This window comes from Ranitomeya variabilis, chromosome 7, assembly GCF_051348905.1.
Source record: "Ranitomeya variabilis isolate aRanVar5 chromosome 7, aRanVar5.hap1, whole genome shotgun sequence".
In the NCBI taxonomy this organism is placed as follows: Eukaryota; Metazoa; Chordata; class Amphibia; order Anura; family Dendrobatidae; genus Ranitomeya; species Ranitomeya variabilis.
In genome coordinates this window covers 201,136,401-201,158,728 of record NC_135238.1, presented here as the reverse complement: position 1 = coordinate 201,158,728, position 22,328 = coordinate 201,136,401, and the positions used below count along the sequence as shown (strand labels likewise).

General features: G+C 44.6%; 1 protein-coding gene across 3 annotated transcripts in view; it reads right to left on the bottom strand.

Moving 5' to 3' along the window:
* Nucleotides 1-22,328, bottom strand: part of ATF2 (activating transcription factor 2) — a 120,001-nt gene that overhangs the window by 21,239 nt on the left and 76,434 nt on the right. For all 3 annotated transcript variants that reach the window (XM_077272646.1, XM_077272648.1, XM_077272647.1), the window contains exon 11: nt 13,864-13,969. In XM_077272646.1, the coding sequence (XP_077128761.1) occupies nt 13,864-13,969 (106 nt within the window). The remainder of the gene's footprint in view (nt 1-13,863; nt 13,970-22,328) is intronic.

The window sequence follows — 22,328 nt, the reverse complement described above, 5'->3', positions numbered from 1 at the left end:
CTGCATGCTTTCTGGCGTCTTCTCAGTGGACACCGCCAGATGGTGCACTGGTTTGCGCTCCCGCAGACGCCTATCGATCTGAATGGCCATTGTCATGGACTCATTCAGACCCGCAGGCACAGGGAACCCCACCATAACATCCTTAATGGCATCAGAGAGACCCTCTCTGAAAGTAGCCGCCAAGGCACACTCATTCCACTGAGTAAGCACAGACCATTTACGGAATCTTTGGCAGTAAATTTCAGCTTCATCTTGCCCCTGCGATAGGGACATCAAAGTTTTTTCTGCCTGAAGTTCCAAATGAGGTTCCTCATACAGCAAGCCCAAGGCCAAAAAAAACGCATCCACATTGCGCAACGCAGGATCCCCTGGTGCCAATGCAAAAGCCCAGTCTTGAGGGTCGCCGCGGAGCAAGGAAATCACAATCCCAACCTGCTGTGCAGGGTCTCCAGCAGAACGAGATTTCAGGGACAAAAATAGCTTACAATTATTTCTAAAATTCTGAAAGCTAGATCTATTCCCTGAGAAGAATTCCGGCAAAGGAATTCTCGGCTCAGATACCGGAGCATGAATAATAAAATCTTGCAAATTTTGTACTTTCGTGGTGAGATTATTCAAACCTGCAGTTACACTCTGAAGATCCATTATTAACAGGTGAACACAAAGCCATTCAAAGATTATAAGGAGAGAGAAAAAAAAGAAAGACTGCAGCATAGACAGACTGGCAAGTGATCCAATTAAGAGCACAGAGAAAAAAAAAAAAAAAAAAAAAAAAAAAACCTCTCAGCAGACTTCTTATTTCTCTCCTTTCTCAGCCAAGGATTTTAACCCTTTAGTGGGCCGGTCAAACTGTCATGATCTCCATGGCCAGAGAACTAGCATAAGCCTCTATAGGAACAAGCTCTTGGAAGATGTAACTATACTGACCATGAACTAAACCTACCGCATCATCTAGAAGTAGCCAGGTAGCATGTCCTACTTTTTATCCCTATATGCCCAGCGCCGGCCGGAGAACTAAATAATGCTAGCAGAGGGAAATATAAGACCTGACTCACCTCTAGAGAAATGCCCAAAAAAAGGAGACAGAGGCCCCCCACATATATTGGCGGTGATTTTAGAAGAAATAACAAACGCAGCAGGAAAATAGTTTTAGCAAATTTGAGGTCCGCTTTCTAGATAGCAGAAGACAGAAAGCATACTTTCATGGTCAGTAGAAAACCCTAACAAAACACATCCAGAAATTACTTTAGGACTCTGGCATTAACTCATAATACCAGAGTGGCAATTCCTGATCAACAAGAGCTTTCCAGACACAGTAACGAAACTGCAGCTGTGAACTGGAACCAAAATACAAAAACAAAACATGGACGAATGTCCAACTTATCTAGTAGATGTCTGGGAGCAGGAACAAGCACAGAGAGGCTTCTGATAACATTGTTGACCGGCAAGCATCTAACAGAGAAGCCAGGTTATATAGCGACACCCAGATCTAATCAGAACAGGTGAACAGGGAAGATGATGTCACAAGTTCAATTCCACCAGTAGCCACCGGGGGAGCCCAGAATCCAAATTCACAACAGGGGAACCTCAGAATATGACCCTACTGTTATTGAAAATAAATCTCTATACAAAAACGAACATTGACTTTACCGCCATATTGTGACCATATGCAACTTCGATGGTCACAATACTCTGAGTGCCCCTATAACAATAATGCTTAAGTGCCCACTTAACATTTAATAATGTCCCCTAAGTTCCCCCTTGTACTGCTCCACTATACACAGTATGGTGAGCTTAAAGCTTCCCTATACACAGTCTAAGGCCCCCACAGCTCCCCTATACACCGTATGATGATTCTATAACTCCCCTATACATCGTATGATGATTCTATAACTCCCCTATACACCGTATGATGTTCCCACTTCTCCCCTATTTACACAGTATGATGTTCCCACTGCTCCCCTATAGATAATATGAGCCCAATGCTCCCCTATACACAGTATAATGCTGACAGAACTCCACTATAGAAAGTATAATGCCCCCCAGAGCTCCCCTATATACAGTGTAATGGGCCAACAGCTCCCATATGTACAATATGCCTTCACAGTTTCCTATACCCAGTATGATGGGCCGGCAGCTCCCGTCAAACAGTATGATGTCCCTCACAGTTCCCCTGTACACAGTATGATGGGCCCACAGCTTCCTTATACACAGTATGATAGGCCTGCAGCTCCCGTCAAACAGTATGATGTCCCTCACAGTTCCCCTGTACACAGTATGATGGGCCCACAGCTTCCTTATACACAGTATGATGGCCCACAGCTTCCTTATACACAGTATGATGGGCCCGCAGCTCCCGTATACACAGTATGATGGACCCGCAGCTCCCGTATACACAGTATGATGGGCCCACAGCTTCCTTATACACAGTATGATGGGCCCACAGCTCCCTTATACACAGTATGATGGGCCGCAGCTCCCGTATACACAGTATGATGAGCCCGCAGCTTCCTTATACACAGTATGATGGGCCCGCAGCTCCCTTATATATAGTATGATGGGCCCGCAGCTCCCATATATACAGTATGATGGGCCCGCAGCTCCCTTATACACAGTGTGATGGGCCCACAGCTTCCTTATACACAGTATGATGGGCCCACAGCTTCCTTATACACAGTATGATGGGCCCGCAGCTCCCTTATACACAGTGTGATGGGCCCACAGCTTCCTTATACACAGTATGATGGGCCTGCAGCTCCCGTCAAACAGTATGATGTCCCTCACAGTTCCCCTGTACACAGTATGATGGGCCCACAGCTTCCTTATACACAGTATGATGGGCCCACAGCTTCCTTATACACAGTATGATGGGCCCGCAGCTCCCTTATATATAGTATGATGGGCCCGCAGCACCCATATATACAGTATGATGGGCCCGCAGCTCCCTTATACACAGTGTGATGGGCCCACAGCTCCCTTATACATAGTATGATTGGCCTGCAGCTCCCGTATACACAGTATGATGGGCCCGTAGCTCCCTTATACACAGTATGATGGGCCCGCAGCTCCCGTATACACAGTATGATTGGCCCGCAGCTCCCTTATACACAGTGTGATGGGCCCACAGCTCCCGTATACACAGTATGATGGGCCCGCAGCTCCCGTATACATAGTATGATGGGCCCGCAGCTCCCTTATACACAGTATGATGGACCCGCAGCTCCCGTATACACAGTATGATGGACCTGCAGCTCCCGTATACACAGTATGATGGACCCGCAGCTCCCATATACACAGTAAGATGGGCCCACAGCTCCCTTATACACAGTATGATGGACTCGCAGCTCCCGTATACACAGTATGATGGACCCCAGCTCCCTTATACAGAGTATGATGGGCCCGCAGCTCCCGTATACACAGTATGATGGACCCCCAGCTCCCTTATACACAGTATGATGTGCCCACAGCTTCCTTATACACAGTATGATGGGCCCGCAGCTCCCGTATACATAGTATGATGGATTCACAGCTACCGTATACACAGTATGATGGACCCCCAGCTCCCTTATACACAGTATGATGGGCCCGCAGCTCCTGTATACACAGTATGATGGGCCTGCAGCTCCCTTATATATAGTATGATGGACCCGCAGCTCCCGTATACACAGTATGATGGACATTTACTCATCCTCCGGCGTATTCAGTATTTTGGGGCACTGCTGCAGTGCCGCTTGTCAAACTTGTGAGTGCAGCTTCTGACAGGCCAGAAGTTAGAAGCTATGTCACAAGCGCTCAATGTAAGACTATGAGGCTATGTGCACTTTGTTGCGGATTTACTGCGGATTTCCTGTGTTTTTTGTGCAGATTTCACCTGCGTTTTTACCACCTGCGGAATCCTATACAGGAGCAGGTGTAAAATGCTGCGGAATCTGGAAATAGAATTGACATGCTACGGAAAATACAATGCAGTGTTTCCGCACCATGTGCACTGTGGATTTGGTTTTCCATAGGATTACATGGCACTGTAAACCAGATGGAAAACTGCTGCAGATCCGCAGCGGCCAATCCGCACCGTGTGCACATAGCCTGAGAGTGAGGAAGAGGCCAGAACGAGGCTCCCACAGACTCACACTGATTAGTGACCTCTGCGCTGCTCCATGAAACACTGGAGCCTCGGACAGGCCACAAACTGCAGGAGACGGAGCCGAGCGGAGACTAAAACAGATGAAGACGCCAGAAGGTGAGTATCAGACAGGGGACGGGGATTGTCAGCACCTGGAGTGGTGCTGTAAATGTGATGCAGCTCTTGGTTACTGTATGCGGGCTCCTTACACTAACACTCATAAAATATCCAGGTGGTACGTATCAAAGGCCCCCTACCCCCCATCTCCAGCCTCCCCGTACATATACTATTATAACATAACATTATAATATTCAGCCCCCAGTGACCTGTCCCCCTCCCCCACAATACCTCCATCGTCTCACATCCACCCCTCAGTGCCCTGTCCCACCTCCAGCCCCCACAACACCCCCATGGTCTCACATTTACCCCCCAGTGCCCTGTCTCCCCTCCCCCACAATACCCCCATGGGCTCACATTCACCCCCCAGTACCCTGTCCCCCCTCACCCACTTTCAGCCCCCACAATACCCCAAGGGTCTCATAGTGACATACCTGAATTTAATAAACCTAACATTATACTGCTCTCCTCCTATGTAGTGTTCTGCCTCGTCACAGAAGTGGCCCTGCCCTGGCTCCCCGTGGGCCCCTTCATGTGACAGGGCCCGGGCGATGGCCCCCTCTGCCCCCCCCCAGTAGCTACGCTACTGGCTAGAATGGATGGGCTGTAGTCAGGACCTGCAGGGAGCCCATACACTCTAGCTACAGCGGAGCAGGAGCTGTGCAGCCGACTAGGTAAGACGGCCGTGCACAGCTCCAAAACGGCTCCCGGGCTCCAGCATGTGCGCCGCAGTGCACAGTATTTTAGTGCACGATGGGGCCCGATCAGTAGAAGCACAACAGTTGGGCCCCGGATCTGCGGGCCCCTCTGTGTACTGCTGCTGACCGGGCCCCATACAGCAGTAACGGCTGTAATGCCCTGATGGCGGCCCTGCTGCAAAGCAGTCATCAAAGCAATAGGTGTCTACTTTGAAGAATCTAGAATATAAGACATATTTTCAGTTGTTTCACACTTTTTTGTTAAGTATATAATTCCACATGTGTTAATTCATAGTTTTGATGCCTTCAGTGTGAATGTACAATTTTCATAGTCATGAAAATACAGAAAAATCTTTAAATGAGAAGGTGTGTCCAAACTTTTGGTCTGTACTGTATATATATTTTTATTATTATTTTTTAGTACTGTAAAAAGTTTTAGACAGATGTGGTATTATATATATTATATATAAACATACACACTATATAGTAAATATTCAGTTCACTGCTTTCTTTTACTAAATGACAACTATGTTGAATGAGCAAATATCAGGAATGATTATATCATACGGCAGAATTTCCCAATATGACAGCGCATTTAGCCCTCATAATTGCATAGCACGAGGACCTCATTTACTGTCCGGATGAATATACATGTGGCATGTTTACAAGGATATTGGAAAGACATCAAAGACGTACACAGCGCACAATGCCAGATATTGGGAGCGTGCATTTGACATTATGTGGGTTTATCAGATGTAAAAGGATAATAGCCTCATCCTCCCCGCAATCATTGTTAATACCGGTCTCCAACATATGCCTATGCCGATCCAATTTACTGCAAAATGTTATTCCCTAGCCCTGTCAAATGACTGTGCCTCCGTGTAGGAAGATTTATCAGCTCAGAAATGACAAAAATCAGCTCCCTAAATATATATGGCAATGGAAAGTTGCCTTTACCGCTCAATTCTTTTAAATTAAAAAATATTGCCTGTTCTGATAAAACCGCTTAAAATGACTACAAGTAAAGATGGAGGCTATTAAGTTTTATCGCGAGCACCTGAGGAACTGTTTGCATGCAATTCAAAATGTTTCTTTATCCTCCTGAATTACTGACACTGGCAAATTAAAATGAAGTGGCTGCATATGGCAGAGACAATCTTCACATTTACAAATATCCCGGAATATCATTAAATCATAAAGGAGAAAGCTGTGGGTTATATATTATGAATGTTGCCTAATGCATTCCCAGCTTTGTTATTTGTTACAAATTTGTGTACCAGGGACAAAATTGGCCATTTATTCAGCGGCAGCAGCTGGTTGGAGCGCTGTATATCATAGCCAAAAAAGGGAGAGAGCGGAGGCAAGGCTCAATTAACCTTCCAAATGCCAAAGGGGTGACTAGTCGCGTTCTGATGGACAGACGTTCTCCAGCATCTACTTTCCTACAATGCTCACATTAGACAGATACACATGAATAATTAGCAGCTGCCAGGATTCGCCGGAATCCAGGGGCAATTTTCACCCCCGGTACAGTGTAGTTTTTTCTCATTACGGCTCCTCATGACATATGTTTTACTTCCACCATAAAGTATGGCATCATAAATCTAGCATAAAAAAAAAATAAAAGAAAAAATATGTTCTTCACCTGTAAATTGAATAGGAAACTATGGAAATCTAAATTAAATCTTAACTTTTGGGCATCAGTTACCAAATTGGGTGTCCTGTGGTTAAAAAACAATATAATATAAAATGTACCGTATGCCACCGCATGTCAACATAATATGGCCAAGAACTAATCTAGTAAAAAATATGCACATACCATACTCACACACGGGTAAAGGGAGTAAGGAGACTAACTATAGAGGGAAGGAAAGGAGAAGATTCTTGTCGGCACACCCAGGGGCGTAACTACCGCGGTCGCAGCGGTCGCAGTTGCGACGGGGCCCAGACTACTTAGGGGCCCCATGGACAGGAGTGAAGGAGAATGAAATGACCCATGATTGCACCATTTGTGAGTGACCCGCAGCAGGGAGCCATCACCGCTCTCTAATTATACTTACCTACTCCCGGCGCGGTCCCTGGAAGTCCCTGCTTCTTCCAGCGCTGCATTCTTCCTGCACTGAGCGGTCACATGGTCCCGCTCATTACAGAAATGAATATGCGGCTCCACCTCCCATAGAGGTGGAGCCTCATATTCATTTCTGTAATGAACGGGACCATGTGACCGCTCAATACAGGAAGAAGATGCAGCGGTGGAAGAAGCAGGGACGCAGCGCCAGGAGCAGCCTGCAGGTGATTGGTGGTGAGTATACAGCGCTGCGCAGCGCTGGGCGATATTTACCTCTCCTCGTTCCGGTGCGGCTGTGTCATCAGCGTCCTCTGGCAGTGACGTTCAGGTCAGAGGGCGCGGTGACGTAGTCAGTGCGCGCCCTCTGCTGAACGTCAGTGCCGAAGACGGAGCCTCACGAGGAGCAGCCAGGCAGGTAAATATTGATAGTGCCGGGGGTCCTGAGCGAAGAGAGAGAGGTGAGGTGAGTATGTGATTTATTTTTTTTACGGCAGCAAAAGCATAAGGGGCAAGTCGCAAGTGGCTATACGGAGCATCTTATGGGGCCATAACACTTGTGCAGCGCCAGCACTAAAAGGGGCAGTGACTGTGCGGAGCATCTTATGGGGACATAACACTTGTGCAGCACTATAAGGGGCAGTGACTGTGCGGAGCATCTTATGGGGCCATAACACTTGTGCAGCACTATAAGGGGCAGTGACTGTGCGGAGCATCTTATGGGGCCATAACACTTGTGCAGCACTATAAGGGGCAGTGACTGTGCGGAGCATCTTATGGGGCCATAACGCTTGTGCAGCACTATAAGGGGCAGTGACTGTGCGGAGCATCTTATGGGGCCATAACTCTTGTGCAGGACTATAAGGGGCAGTGACTGTGCGGAGCATCTTATGGGGCCATAACACTTGTGCAGCACTATAAGGGGCAGTGACTGTGCGGAGCATCTTATGGGGCCATAACACTTGTGCAGCACTATAAGGGGCAGTGACTGTGCGGAGCATCTTATGGGGCCATAACACTTGTGCAGCACTATAAGGGGCAGTGGCTGTGCGGAGCATCTTATGGGGCCATAACACTTGTGCAGCACTATAAGGGGCAGTGACTGTGCGGAGCATCTTATGGGGCCATAACGCTTGTGCAGCACTATAAGGGGCAAGTGGCTGTGCGGAGCATCTTATGGGGCCATAATGAACGGTGCAGAGCATTATATATGGCACAGCTTTCTATGGAGCATCTTATGGGGCCATAACGCTTGTGCAGCACTATAAGGGGCAGTGACTGTGCGGAGCATCTTATGGGGCCATAACACTTGTGCAGCACTATAAGGGGCAAGTGGCTGTGCGGAGCATCTTATGGGGCCATAATGAACGGTGCAGAGCATTATATATGGCACAGCTTTCTATGGAGCATCTATGGGGCCATAATGAACGGTGCAGAGCATTATATATGGCACAGCTTTCTATGGAGTATCTATGGGGCCATAATGAACGGTGCAGAGCATAATACATGGCACAGCTTTCTATGGAGCATCTATGGGGCCATAATGAACGGTGCAGAGCATTATATATGGCACAGCTTTCTATGGAGCATCTATGGGGCCATAATGAACGGTGCAGAGCATTATATATGGCACAGCTTTCTATGGAGTATCTATGGGGCCATAATGAACGGTGCAGAGCATTATATATGGGGCAGCTTTATATGGAGCATCTATGGGGCAATAATCAACGGTATGGAGCACTATGAGGGGGGCTGCGTTGTATTCTATGGGGGTTACCTTGAGTTGTATGGCAGGGCTGCGGGGGGGGGGGGGGGGGGGCCATTTGGAAGTTCGCACCGGGGCCCATAACTTTGTAGTTACGCCACTGGGCACACCAACCAGGTAAAATGCAAAAAGTTTATTTAGCCACTTGTAAAATAAAAAAACGATTAAAAACACCTAACTATAGAGCAGTGTTCCCCATGTTCGGTCCTCAAGAGCCACCAACAGGTCATGTTTTCAGGATTTCCTTAGTATTGCCCCGGTGAGAAATCCATCATCTAGACAGGTAACAATTCCATCACTTGGGCCATACTAAGGAAATCCTGAAAACATGACCTGTTGGTGGCTCTTGAGGACTGGAGTTGGGGAACACTGCTATAGAGGGAAGCAGCACCTATACCCAACTGGTCCGTGTACAGACTAGTCAATCCCTAGCCCCAATACTAATAACACCACCTAGGACCTGACTTCCTAAAAGACCGTCGAGGGGTTTCTCATGCCTCCTAAGGAACCAGAGGGGAGAAGGCAGCACACTGCCAAAAAAAGGGAGAGAAAGGTGTGCAAGTGGACAAAAAGCCCTGGAGTGAGAAACTTAAATCATGTTCATAAAAGGGAAGATAGGTAATTGTATGGAGAATAAAAAATAAATGAAACTAGAATAACCTCCATGAAATCTAAAATGGATAAAAGTAAAAGGTACTGGGAAGGTAGACAAACAGACACACAGCAAGAATATAAGAGGTGCAAGGCTAGCAGGGAAAGTACCTTCAATAAAGGGCTAGAAATCATTAGCACAAATACAACTTGAAGCATAGCCAGCAAGGAAGTGCAGTGAAGGGATAATATATAAAGCCCCACCCAGAACGTGATAGGGCAAACAAAAATGGGAAAATGGAAAACACCTGGAAAGGAGCAATTCTAAAAGGAAGATAAAAACAATAGGAACAACAGGCATTTGGACAGGGAAGGAAAAGAGCAATAGATCCACAGCCAGAAGAACCGACCACAAAGCAACAGGTCACTGGACTGAATTCGCAAACCTAGCCATGAAAAGTCTTCCATGATTAAAGAGGCTGGCCACTACTTATGTAAGGCTCATACAGGAATATTATCTCCATGGTCACGAGGTAAATGCCTCATTTATTAACACATTCTAATAAAAAGTGTGGCTTATTGGACCAACCAAAGCTCATCTTCCATGTCTTAAAATGTCCAGAAAAAATGAATGTCGTAAAAAAAAATTCCAAAAAACAAGGTCACAATTGTGTTTGTTTTCTTGCACCATTTCATTGCAGTTTTTTTCTGCTTTTCAGTTCAGTAAATTAAAAAATTATCGTCGCCATTCAAAACTACATCTTATCCTGCAAAAGACAAGCCCTCATAAAGGCAATGTTAACAGAAAAATAAAACAAGTTATAGCACTTGGAAGAAGAGGAGGAAAAAAAGAAAATTGGCTTTATCCTTAAAGGGGTTGCCTGGCCTTGGGGTACATGTCTGCAAGCACTGTATGTGATTACAGATTGGTGAATCCTCACAACGCACACTGTCAGGATTCTCTGGTACTGGCAATCTGTCTACATGCAGTCATGTGCCGACTAGACGTGCGCGGTCATGCTCAATGAAAGTGAACTGAGCGATGCTGGACATGTCTAATCAGAATGTGTCTGGAAGTATGGAAATCGCATACTGGCAGTCACATGACTGCCTGGTCCCCGCGCTGGAGAAACCTGACAGCTCGCAGCGTGGTCGCTGTGAGCATTCACAAGTCTGCAGTCACAAAAACTAACTGCAGACTCGTATCCTAGGGCCTGACAAACCCCCTTAAGGGATTGAATTTATATGAGCCCTCCCCATTAAACTGGCTGTTTTTTAAAGGGAACCTGTCACCAGAAATAATGCTGTTGGCCTGCAGATATGGGGTTAATCTGCAGGTTAACAGCGTCATGATGCTGTCCGGCGCCTGCACGTAGCCAAATGCATGTCCTATAGTGATCTGATCTTGAGGCTGAGCATAGGACTTACTCAGTGAGTACGTCACCTATATAATAATAAAAAAAAAATCAGGCAGCACACGGACATTAGAATGGTGGGGGTCAGGAGAAATAACTGTGACAAACAAAGGGTCGGTAGAAAGCTAGCTCACATGTATGGCCAGCTTACAGGAGTTCTCCACCCTTGGGGACATTTTTTTCTTACATAAATGCATGTATTTTTGGCTAAACTTTATTTCTGTAATTGTGCTTCATTAAAAACTTTGTGCTGTTTGCCTTCTCTAGCATCTGCGTTGCACGAGCTACTGCTAGCTACAGAATGTGTTAAGCGAGAATTCGTCAGTGAGCTCCTTCTGACGGTTTTCAAAACTTATTTGTCTTTTTTATTTTTTTCTCAGCTGATTTATGACCACAACAAAGTTGAAGGTGCGGGAAAACAAAGAGACTGTAAAAAGCCGAAGTGTGCAAAATTTGTATTGAAACCCCCAGCAAAAAATGAATCCCAGCCTCAAATACAGGCATTTAAGTAACAAAAAAATATTACACACACATATACATATATTAAATACAGTACATACACTGCTCAAAAAAAAAAAAAAAAAAAGTTACACTAAAATCCCACATCCTAGATATCACTGAATGAAATATTCCAGTTGCAGATCTTTATTCATTACGTAGTGGAATGAGTTGAGAACAATGAAACGTAAAAGAGATCAATGTAAATCAAAATTAGTATCCCGTGGAAGTCTGGATTTGAAATAATACTCAAAATCAAAGTCGAAAATCAAATTGCAGGCTGATCCAACTTCAGTGAAAATGCCTCAAGACAAGGAAATGATGCGCAGTAGTGTGTGTGGCCTCCACGTGTCTGTATGACCTCCCTACAACACCTGGGCATGGTCCTGATGAGGCGGCGGATGTTCTTCTGAGGGATCTCTTCCTAGACCTGGAGTAAAGCATCAGTCGACTCCTGGACAGTCTGGGTGCAACGTGACGTTGGTGGATGGAGCGAGACATGATATCCCAGATGTGTTCAATCGGATTCAGGTCTGGGGAACGGGCGGGCCAGTCCATAGCTTCAATGCCTTCATCTTGCAGGAACTGCTGACACACTCCAGCCACATGAGGTCTGGCACTGTCCTGCATTAGGAGGAACCCAGGGCCCAGTTCACCTGCATATTTTAATTGTAAAACCTTGAGCGTGCACCTTTTGAGATAATCAATTGTGGATTTTTACGTGTGTTAAGGAACATTATCCATTTGTAGAAGTCATCATTTTTTCAGCTTCAGCTTTTTTAGAGCTGGCATTATGTTTTCATCAAGAATTTGTTGAAGTTTTATTGAATCCGTTCTTCCTTCTAACCATGAAATGTTACCTGTGCCATTGGCTGCAACACAACCCCAAAGCAGGATTGACCATCACCAAGCTTAATGGTTGGCGAGATGTTCTTTTCCTGAAATTCTGTGCCGTTTTTTCTCCACACATACCTTTGATCATTGTGGCCAAAGAGTTCTATTTTAACCTCATCGGTCCACAGGACTTGTTTCCAAAATGCATTAGGCTTGTTTAGATGTTCTTTTGCATACTTCTGACGCTGAATTTTATGGTGAGGATGCAGGAGAGGTTTTCTTCTGATGACTTCCATGAAAGTCATATTAGTGCAGGTGTCTCTGAATAGTAGAACAATGCACCACAAGTCCAGAGTCTGCTAAATCTTTCTGGAGGTCTTTTGCAGCCATGCGGGCATTCTGATTTGCTTCTCTAGCAATCCTATGAGGAACTCTCACTGAAATTTTGCCTGGTCTTCCAGACCTTATCTTGACCTCCACTGTTCCTGTTAACGGAAATTTCTTAATTACATTTTGAACTGAGGAAAGGGAAACTTGAAAACGCTTTGCTATCTTCTTATAGCATTCTCCTGCTTTGTGGGCCTCCACCATTTTCATTTTCAGAGTACTAGGCAGCTGCTTAGAAGAACCCATGGCTGCTGTTTTTTGGCACAAGATTAGAGGAGGCTGGGTGTTTATAAACCTGGGAAATTTGCATCACCTGGCCTTTCCTAACGATGATAGTGAACAAGCCATAACTCTAACAGGCAAATTATGGTCTGAATCCTTGGTCAAAGTTATCTGAGCACACAAATCTCCCCAAGGGTGCGCAAACTTTGGCATTGGCCCATTTTGCAATTTTTAAAATGTAAAAGATATATACCTACCGGTATATATATATATATATATATATTTTTTTTTTTTTTTTCAGCTAAAATACAAATGTGTCATCTTTAAATTTAGGCCTTTTAGAGATCATTTCATGTTCAACTTGCTTAACTGTTACAATAGCAGTAATTTTGATCAGGGGTGCCCAAACTTTTACATGCCACTGTCTCACCAACACACAGGAATAAAACTGCACAGATCTTCGGACGCTGCCACAAATTCAGCAACCTGTAGAATCACATTAGTAGCAGACTGGTCATGCTGAGCCTTTTAGTCTTACAGGCAAGCAGCGCCATGTAGGACTTGCAAATCCCTGGCTGATGAATATTAACATTCCACACACAAGCCGCTGAACAGAAATATTAGACATTTAATTCAAGATGCGGAAATCAATTCTGTGTGCAACCGGAATAAATCCCATTACAATAAAATCTGTCAGACTATACATACATATCATTTTTTATGTGTTTATTTCACTCACTGGAGAAACTTACCCGAGTCTTTTGCTTATGTTTATCCTACTGTATATGCGAAAAACAGGAACACAATCGCTTTAGGGATTTTTTTTTTCAGCATACAGTACTAATTAAAAACTGCTTGAAAAGTGGAAAAAAAAAATCTGCAAAATGTTTTAAAGCTTTAAGTGCCAGAGAGACTTACACTGAAGTTAATCATATGCAGCAAGGAAATATTTTGCGGAGAGCAGCGTGGAGATTAATTCTACTGATACAACATCTCAATGTAGCGAGCGCTAACCTTGCCTTATTTTCCATATTTAATGTTAAACACTAGAAGTGCATAGGAGGCTTCCTATATTAATAGAGGCACGGTTCATTTTGGCAGTATTTCACGACGTAGCCCAAGGCCATGGGTAATGGAACATTACTCACTATGATAGCCAGATTTCTTCTGCATGGCGGTTACAGGGCAATCTTTATGAGCCAGAAGAAGCTGTTTCAGCTGCGCCACTTCATTTCTCAGCAGGGTGACTTCATTCTAGAGGTAAAGGGGAAACTTTCTCTTTAGAACCAAATGGAAGAAGTTCTCAAAGTTCACAGCAAAGTAATAACATCCATGCGGCGCTCTGACAACTCCGGAAGGAAACTTTACACAATGCACGGAAAAATACCTGACAAAAAGGATAGGAAGACAAGAGCAGAAAGTTATAGCGAACGACTGACTACCGATATTACGCTCTACTGATCCATTACACAAAACTTGATAATCCTCTAACGTTTGGGGTTTCCTTCATTTTTAGCGACAACAATAGTGTTGCATGCAGTGTTATTCTTGCTGTCAAAAGCTCAGTCTGGGAGAGTGTGTGACACTCTAACTGTACCCACCAGCCCAACTACAGCTAACAACGAAGCTCAGACGGCAGCTTGTTTACCCATAAGGCCTGCTGGTGTGGGTCCACGCAGCCCCGACGCGCGTTTCAGTCTTAAAATGTGTCAGATATATCATAGCGCCTCATGTTTGATAAATCTGGTGTGTATGTACACTATCTAGTCCAAGTTTATGCAACTTATTTAGTTGGCTTACTTTGTCAAATTTTGGCACATCTTTTGGGGCGCATAGCCTCATATGATAAGCCACACCCCTCCCAGCCAAACCACACCCATTTCCAGGAAAATCACTCCCCTGAAGGGCAAGATGTCAGCAGTCTCTAAAACGCACAATAAAGTCCAAGTCCTTTAAGAAGGTCTTTTGGCACAAATTAGTCCAGAATTCTGGCAGTTTTAGCTTTATAAACCATTTTTTACGGCTGATATACATGAGTCCACTGGACTATTCCCTATTAGCAGAGGTCAGGGGAAAGAAGGATTGGGCATGTTGGATTTCAACATGCCTTATCCTCGTTCCGATGAAAGGTATAACACTGACTGGTTATATCTGATGGTAGCAACTTTTTCCCACCTTCCAATAAAAGATGCAGATAGGCAGAATGTGTGTATAAATGGGAGGAATAACTGCGGCGGACAGTTATTTAAGGTGTATGGTCACCTTTACATTATACTAAACCTGCTAGATGGCGGCCAAAGAACCATCCTGCATTTATAATTGAGGTCTAGAGGTGGCGCTGTTGCTCTCATAACAAGACATGTTCCTTCCGGTATACAACAAATGATGATGCTTTAAAATAAAAGATGAGAACGTTTTCTTCTACGGCGGATGCTTTGCTGCAGATATACTGTATGTTTCAGCACAGATTTTCTAGCTGAAGTCAATATGTAGTAATCACGGCCATTCATGCTCAGGACTTTAGTTCTTTAATAAGGAGTAAGTCCAAGCAAGAATCTGAACTGAGGATCACCCATAAATTCCATGTTGGTTAACACCTTATGAACCTACACAGCACACATTGCAATGCAATTTATACCGAGGTTTTCAAAGAATAGGCATTTTTAATAGGGCAAATATGGCTCTGCTCCAATGGGTTAATTTTCCCATAAAATCTTTATGAGCTGTTGAGAACTGGCTGCAAACTGAAGGTAAATCATTAGAGAAGATGGCAAATACACGGAAAGTGGAGTAGATGGTATAGGCTGGGCAGTAAAGTCAGTGCATTGCATAATTAGATTTAATCATAGATAGAAACGCACAACCTTACAATATACATGATGGAAGAAAATGGCTGAAAATTCAGAGCGATATTATGGAAGGTGAAGAACAGTGCAGAAAATGTTCACATAGGTCCCACCTTCAAGTACTCCGCCCATGCCCCTTCAATTACAATGTGAGCGGTACTCACAACTTGTCCATAAACTGTTCGCCAAACATTGTAAATCAGACAGAGCACAACCGAAAACCTAACATAGTAAGCCATGGAGCGCCTATAACAAGTGTCCTCCAGAGGGTGCGCCCAAAAACAGTGCAACCCACAATAGTGTCAGCCAAAGAGTGCACCCAAAAACAGTGATAGCAAAAACATTGTGAGCCAAAGAGTGCACATACAGTGTCAGCCAAAGAGTGCACACACAGTGTCAGCCAAAGAGTGCACACAGTGTCAGCCAAAGAGTGCACAGTGTCAGCCAAAGAGTGCACAGTATCAACCAAAGAATGCACAAATAGTGTTAGCCAAAGAGTGCACAGTGTCAGCCAAAGAGTGCAGTGTCCGCCAAAGAGTGCGCACACATTGTCAGCCAAAGAGTGCGCACACAGTGTCAGCCAAAGAGTGCGCACACAGTGTCAGCCAAAGAGTGCACACAGTGTCAGCCAAAGAATGCACAGTATCAACCAAAGAATGCACAAATAGTGTTAGCCAAAGAGTGCAGTGTCAGCCAAAGAGTGCAGTGTCAGCCAAAGAGTGCGCACACAGTGTCAGCCAAAGAGTGCGCACACAGTGTCAGCCAAAGAGTGCGCACACAGTGTCAGCCAAAGAGTGCACAGTGTCAGCCAAAGAGTGCAAACACATTGTCAGCCAAAGAGTGCGCACACAGTGTCAGCCAAAGAGTGCAGTGTCAGCCAAAAAGTGCACACAGTGTCAGCCAAAGAGTGCACACAGTGTCAGCCAAAGAGTGCACACAGTGTCAGCCAAAGAGTGCACACAGTGTCAGCCAAAGAGTGCAAACACATTGTCAGCCAAAGAGTGCGCACACAGTGTCAGCCAAAGAGTGCAGTGTCAGCCAAAGAGTGCAAACAAAGTGTCAGCCAAAGAGTGCACACAGTGTCAGCCAAAGAGTGCAGTGTCAGCCAAAGAGTGCAGTGTCAGCCAAAGAGTGCACACAGTGTCAGCCAAAGAGTGCAGTGTCAGCCAAAGAGTGCACACAGTGTCAGCCAAAGAGTGCACACAGTGTCAGCCAAAGAGTGCACACAGTGTCAGCCAAAGAGTGCACACAGGGTCAGCCAAAGAATGCACAAATAGTGTCAGCCAAAGAGTGCGCACACAGTGTCAGCCAAAGAGTGCGCACACAGTGTCAGCCAAAGAGTGCGCACACAGTGTCAGCCAAAGAGTGCACAGTGTCAGCCAAAGAGTGCAAACACATTGTCAGCCAAAGAGTGCGCACACAGTGTCAGCCAAAGAGTGCAGTGTCAGCCAAAGAGTGCACACAGTGTCAGCCAAAGAGTGCACACAGTGTCAGCCAAAGAGTGCACACAGTGTCAGCCAAAGAGTGCACACAGTGTCAGCCAAAGAGTGCAAACACATTGTCAGCCAAAGAGTGCGCACACAGTGTCAGCCAAAGAGTGCAGTGTCAGCCAAAGAGTGCACACAGTGTCAGCCAAAGAGTGCACACAGTGTCAGCCAAAGAGTGCACACAGTGTCAGCCAAAGAGTGCACACAGTGTCAGCCAAAGAGTGCAAACACATTGTCAGCCAAAGAGTGCGCACACAGTGTCAGCCAAAGAGTGCACAGTGTCAGCCAAAGAGTGCAAACACATTGTCAGCCAAAGAGTGCGCACACAGTGTCAGCCAAAGAGTGCAGTGTCAGCCAAAGAGTGCAAAGTGTCAGCCAAAGAGTGCAGTGTCAGCCAAAGAGTGCAGTGTCAGCCAAAGAGTGCACACAGTGTCAGCCAAAGAGTGCAGTGTCAGCCAAAGAGTGCACACAGTGTCAGCCAAAGAGTGCACACAGTGTCAGCCAAAGAGTGCACAAATAGTGTCAGCCAAAGAGTGCAAACACAGTGTCAGCCAAAGAGTGCAACCAACAATAGTGTCAGCTAGAGAGTGCACTCACAACTAGTGACAGTGAGACTACCAATTAACCATGTCAGACAGTGTGATCATAGCTGGCCAGAGAGTGCACCTATAAACATAATCAGCCAGAGAATGCAGACAATACTAGTGTCACCAGGCGAATGTGGCTACAGTGTCTGCCCGAGTGACCCATAACAAGTGTCAACTAGAAAGTGCACACATTATTAGTGTCAGCCAGAAAGGACACACACAAATAGCGTCAGCCAGCATGTGTGCCCATAAACACTGCCAGTCATTGTGCACCTACAAACTGAGCGTGCTCCTATAAACAGTCAGCCTGAGCGTGTGCCTATTAAAACTGTCAGAGACTGGGCGTATAACAGTTGATGCGCAAAAGATACCATTCAAATTATACGCTAATTAAAGAGAATCTGTCACCAGGTTTTTGCTGCCTCATCTCTAAGGAAGTGACCTGCTGACGTTGATCAATCTTGAGCAAAAGGTGTTATGCAGGGGAAAAAATGAACATGCTATAAATCAGCTTAGGCTACTTTCACACTAGCGTTTTTTGGCATCCGTCGCAATGCGTCGTTTTGGCGAAAAAACGCATCCTGCAAAAGTGCTTGCAGGATGCGTTTTTCTCCATTGACTTGCATTAGCGACGTATTGCGACGGATTGCCACATGTCGCATCCATCGTGCGATGGATGCGTCGTGTTGTGGCGGACCGTCGGCACAAAAAAACGCTACATGTAACTTTTTTTGTGCCGCCATTTCTGACCGCGCATGCGCGGCCGGAACTCCGCCCCCACCTCACAATGGGGCAGCGGATGCGTGGAAAAACAGCATCCGCTGCACCCGTTGTGCGCCACAAACAACGCTAGCGTCGGTACGTTGGCCCGACGCTCTGCGACGGGCCGAGTACGACACTAGTGTGAAAGAAGCCTTACAGAAGGTTTTCTCCTGTGTGAGACATGTAATGACGGACTGCCCTGCTCTCTGCAGGTACTCTGTAGTACAGAGCAGTGCTAAGTGTGATTACAACTACTTCCAGCTTTCATCTCAGGACAGTCAGTATTTCCCTTCCCCCCAGACTAACTGCTGTGAGATGAAAGTGTTTGTAATCACACTCCGCTCTGCTTTATGCTACACAGTATGTGCTGATATCACTGAGGACAGCTGTCTGCCATTAAATGTCTCACATAGGAGAAAGTCTGCACTAAGCTTACAGAGAGAGAGCGTTCTTTTTTTTTTTTTTATCCACTGCATGACGCCTCCATGACGCCTCCTAATTACTGTATGATTGATCTACATCATATAGGGGAAAAAGTACATGACTGTTGGATTTATCATAAATTCTTATCTAAACTGTATGAGCTAAATAACTTTATAAGGTCTTCTTTAAAGGGACTGGACTGTGGACAAGTGGTCTACTCTTGACTAATCAGGCTACGAAGGGACTCCAATATTACATATCTTGTGTGGCTATATCTGAATGTTTTCCTATATGGTCCTCTTATATATATAAGTCTATATAAGTCTTCTTTTTCTCAGAAGAGGCAATTTGCATTTCCTATATGGTCAAAATCATAGGACAATTAGAAGAACTCCAACATGGATGTCGCATGTCACCCCAGAGGGAAACATTAAGGCCACCTACTAGATGCAAAAATGTGGCTATTTTAAATAGGCTTCGTGGACGACCCCAAGTGCGGCCCTCGCCTATCACCTACTGTGACGGTTTATGTCAGCCATCTTTATATAATTTTAGGGAACCCTTTTATGTTCTCGGATGATGCTATTTAGCTATATTAGATATTGAGGATTACTTTTTTTCCAGCTTAGTTTACAAGTTTATCGTCATTATCGCTGCTCTAAAATTCCACTTATAACTTGTTTCTCCAATACAACAGTTTTTTTTTTGGGGGGGGGGATAGTTATTAATAAGCTTTGCTATATTATACAGATAAAGTGCTAGAATTATCTTGTTGGCTCGCAGTTATATCAGCTAGCTCTATATTAGCGGGTGATTTAGATTGAAGGTTTCAGTAAATCAATTATGTTGGCGGAGGACACAATCATTCTTGTTCTGGTCTACTGCCCCAGTAATATAAATGTAAAAAAAAAAATATATAACTAATATAAATGTTGTCAAAACGAAGTGTGATAGCGGCACCATTTATCATGTGCGCGTCGTGTTTACGTAGCGCTTATTATATAACCATAAAGTAACAAATAACTAGAATACATAGGAGTTGTTCTACTCTGCGTGTTGGGCTATCGGAGTCATGGGGATGTGTGCAGCCGGCCACCCTCATCAACTGGAGAAACCCAATGTCTACTGTAACTCATCGGGTGCTGGGGGGCCTGTTGGGTGAAGGATCCAGCATTGCACTATGGTTTGTGAACAGAGCCTTATATATGGCAAAAATGATCTCTCCTGACACATCAGTTTTAGAAGACATTTAAAGGGGTTTTATCCTTATCATAAATGGGTAAAACTGCAAAGAATCAACTTTCTCAAGAAAAAAGGGATTTTTAACTCTATAATTTGCAGCTCGTTGTCTAGATTTCCTAGGAAAAGCATGCAGCATTTGTAAGTGTTTTGCTACAGAGCTTGTAAGTGCAGCTCTAAAGCCGGCAGGATCCCCGGCAATCCACCGACGTTGCAAAGGCAAATCTGTCCCTGCTTGCAGCATAGAAAAAAAGCACGCAGTTCGGACCATGCCGCTGGTCTGAAAGGTCAATTGTCAGGGACGCATCACTCCCTGGCAAGCAGCAAGCCAGAAGACTGGGGAGTGACATGCTGCTCATGATAAAAAATGAAAACAGCCCTTTAAAGCCCCTGGAACACTTTTTTTAGAGTTCTGATCCTCTATAGTCCTCCTGGAAACATAATAATACATGAACAACTGGATGCTACAGTTTCCTTGTCCCTGCGTCCCCCACAGCACACACCTTATTGACAAGGAGAACTATTCTGCCCAGTTGTTACATGTTTCAATTATTTCCAGGAGGAACAACAGAGGAATGGTGCAATGCAAAATTCTAAGAAAAAGGAACCCAGAATTAACGCGCACGTCAGGAGTACTTTTTGGGTGACAACCTTTGTGACTACCACCATAGCAAGCCCTTTAATTTCCCTACCAAGAATCCTGGATGGCAAATCTGCCAGTAAATTACGCTCCGCTCCAAGGTACGAGCATGGGCAAATAGAGAGAAATATGCCATTCACATGTTTGTAGAATAAATACAGTAAAAACGCAAATATCTGCGATATTAAAAAAACCCCCGAATGCCCAATAGTTACTGTATTTTCTGACTGTTGGAAGTTTTTTAACCTAACGGACGATTGACTAAATGGCCGTTTGTCGCTGGATTTTACTGACGATCACAGGCATTTTGTTAAACAGGTCTCCAGGTAAAACAGATTTTCTTAGTAATGTATGAAATCCATAAGAAAGGTTTTCCCGTTATGCCAAGCACAATCCTGGGGCGCAGTGCACCGCATCCGAGAAGAAAACAGGTCATGGTCTAAATTGCCATGAGAAAGGCCCGAACCTCCAAACATATTACTTTTACTATTAAATGCAACGTAAAAGTAATCATGGGTCATTACTGCCCACTATGCTCATCAGCGCTGCCAGCATGTCAAGTGAAGAGTTATTAAGGGGAGCGCAGGATTGATTAATGCGCTCACATAAAGAACACTTTAATTATTTCTGTGACATTCAATTTTCTTTACAAGTCATTCTGTTCTTCACAGCCGACGGTTCTGCTGTTGGCAGACAGAAAGATTTCGTTCTCCTAAAATCCCCGCCAGGGCGGGCATTTTAACCCCTTACAGCCTGGCAGGCAAAAAGCGCCTCTAGGCACGAACATATACGCCACCTACATTATAATGAGTGAGGGACTCCTGCTGCAAGAATGGATCAGCCGTTTTCTTTTTTTTTTTATCGCATAGATAGATTTTTTTTTTATAACTACCGATTTTCATTTTTTTCTGATTTGATAAATGTCTAGCTGTACTAGTGGTCCATTTGAAAACAAAGGATCGTGCATGTCAAAATCCAACATGTCCCATCCTTCTTTCCTCAAATCGGTCTATTCACATTTAGGGACTGAGATAAGAGGCCCAATTCTAGTTTTCGTTTTGGGTATGCCTGACTATAATGCATCTTTATCTTTTTACCACTGATTTCATTTTGTGCATTACATTGCACCAACATACTATAGATCTGACTTTCAGAATTGCATTGCAAATAACTTAATGAATATACATATGTGCATATACATACCTGTTAGCACTCTTTGGTAGTATTGTGACATTCGGGGGCTACCCCTAGTATTGTTTTCTTCATTATTTTGTGTCTCTCATCGGCCTCCCCTTGCTTTATTGCTTCTTGATTTTAAATTAACTTTATTGTATACTTGTGTGCTTCAATAAAATATTTACTGTTTATATACATTAGTTTAATTTCTGTTTATTATCGAGTAACACTTATATGATATTTTTTTATTATTATTTTCATCTTAGGCATGTGCTGCAGATTGTGAAAGATACTTGATGTAATATGCCAGGGCCTGCACAACCACAGCGAAGCAGAGGACTGGTCGACTACCTTTAAAAGTGGCTGACCACCACAACGATATTGATGACATATCTTGTAGGTGGATCACAAATACCAGATCGGGGTCAGTCTGACACTCGGCGCTCCCACCAA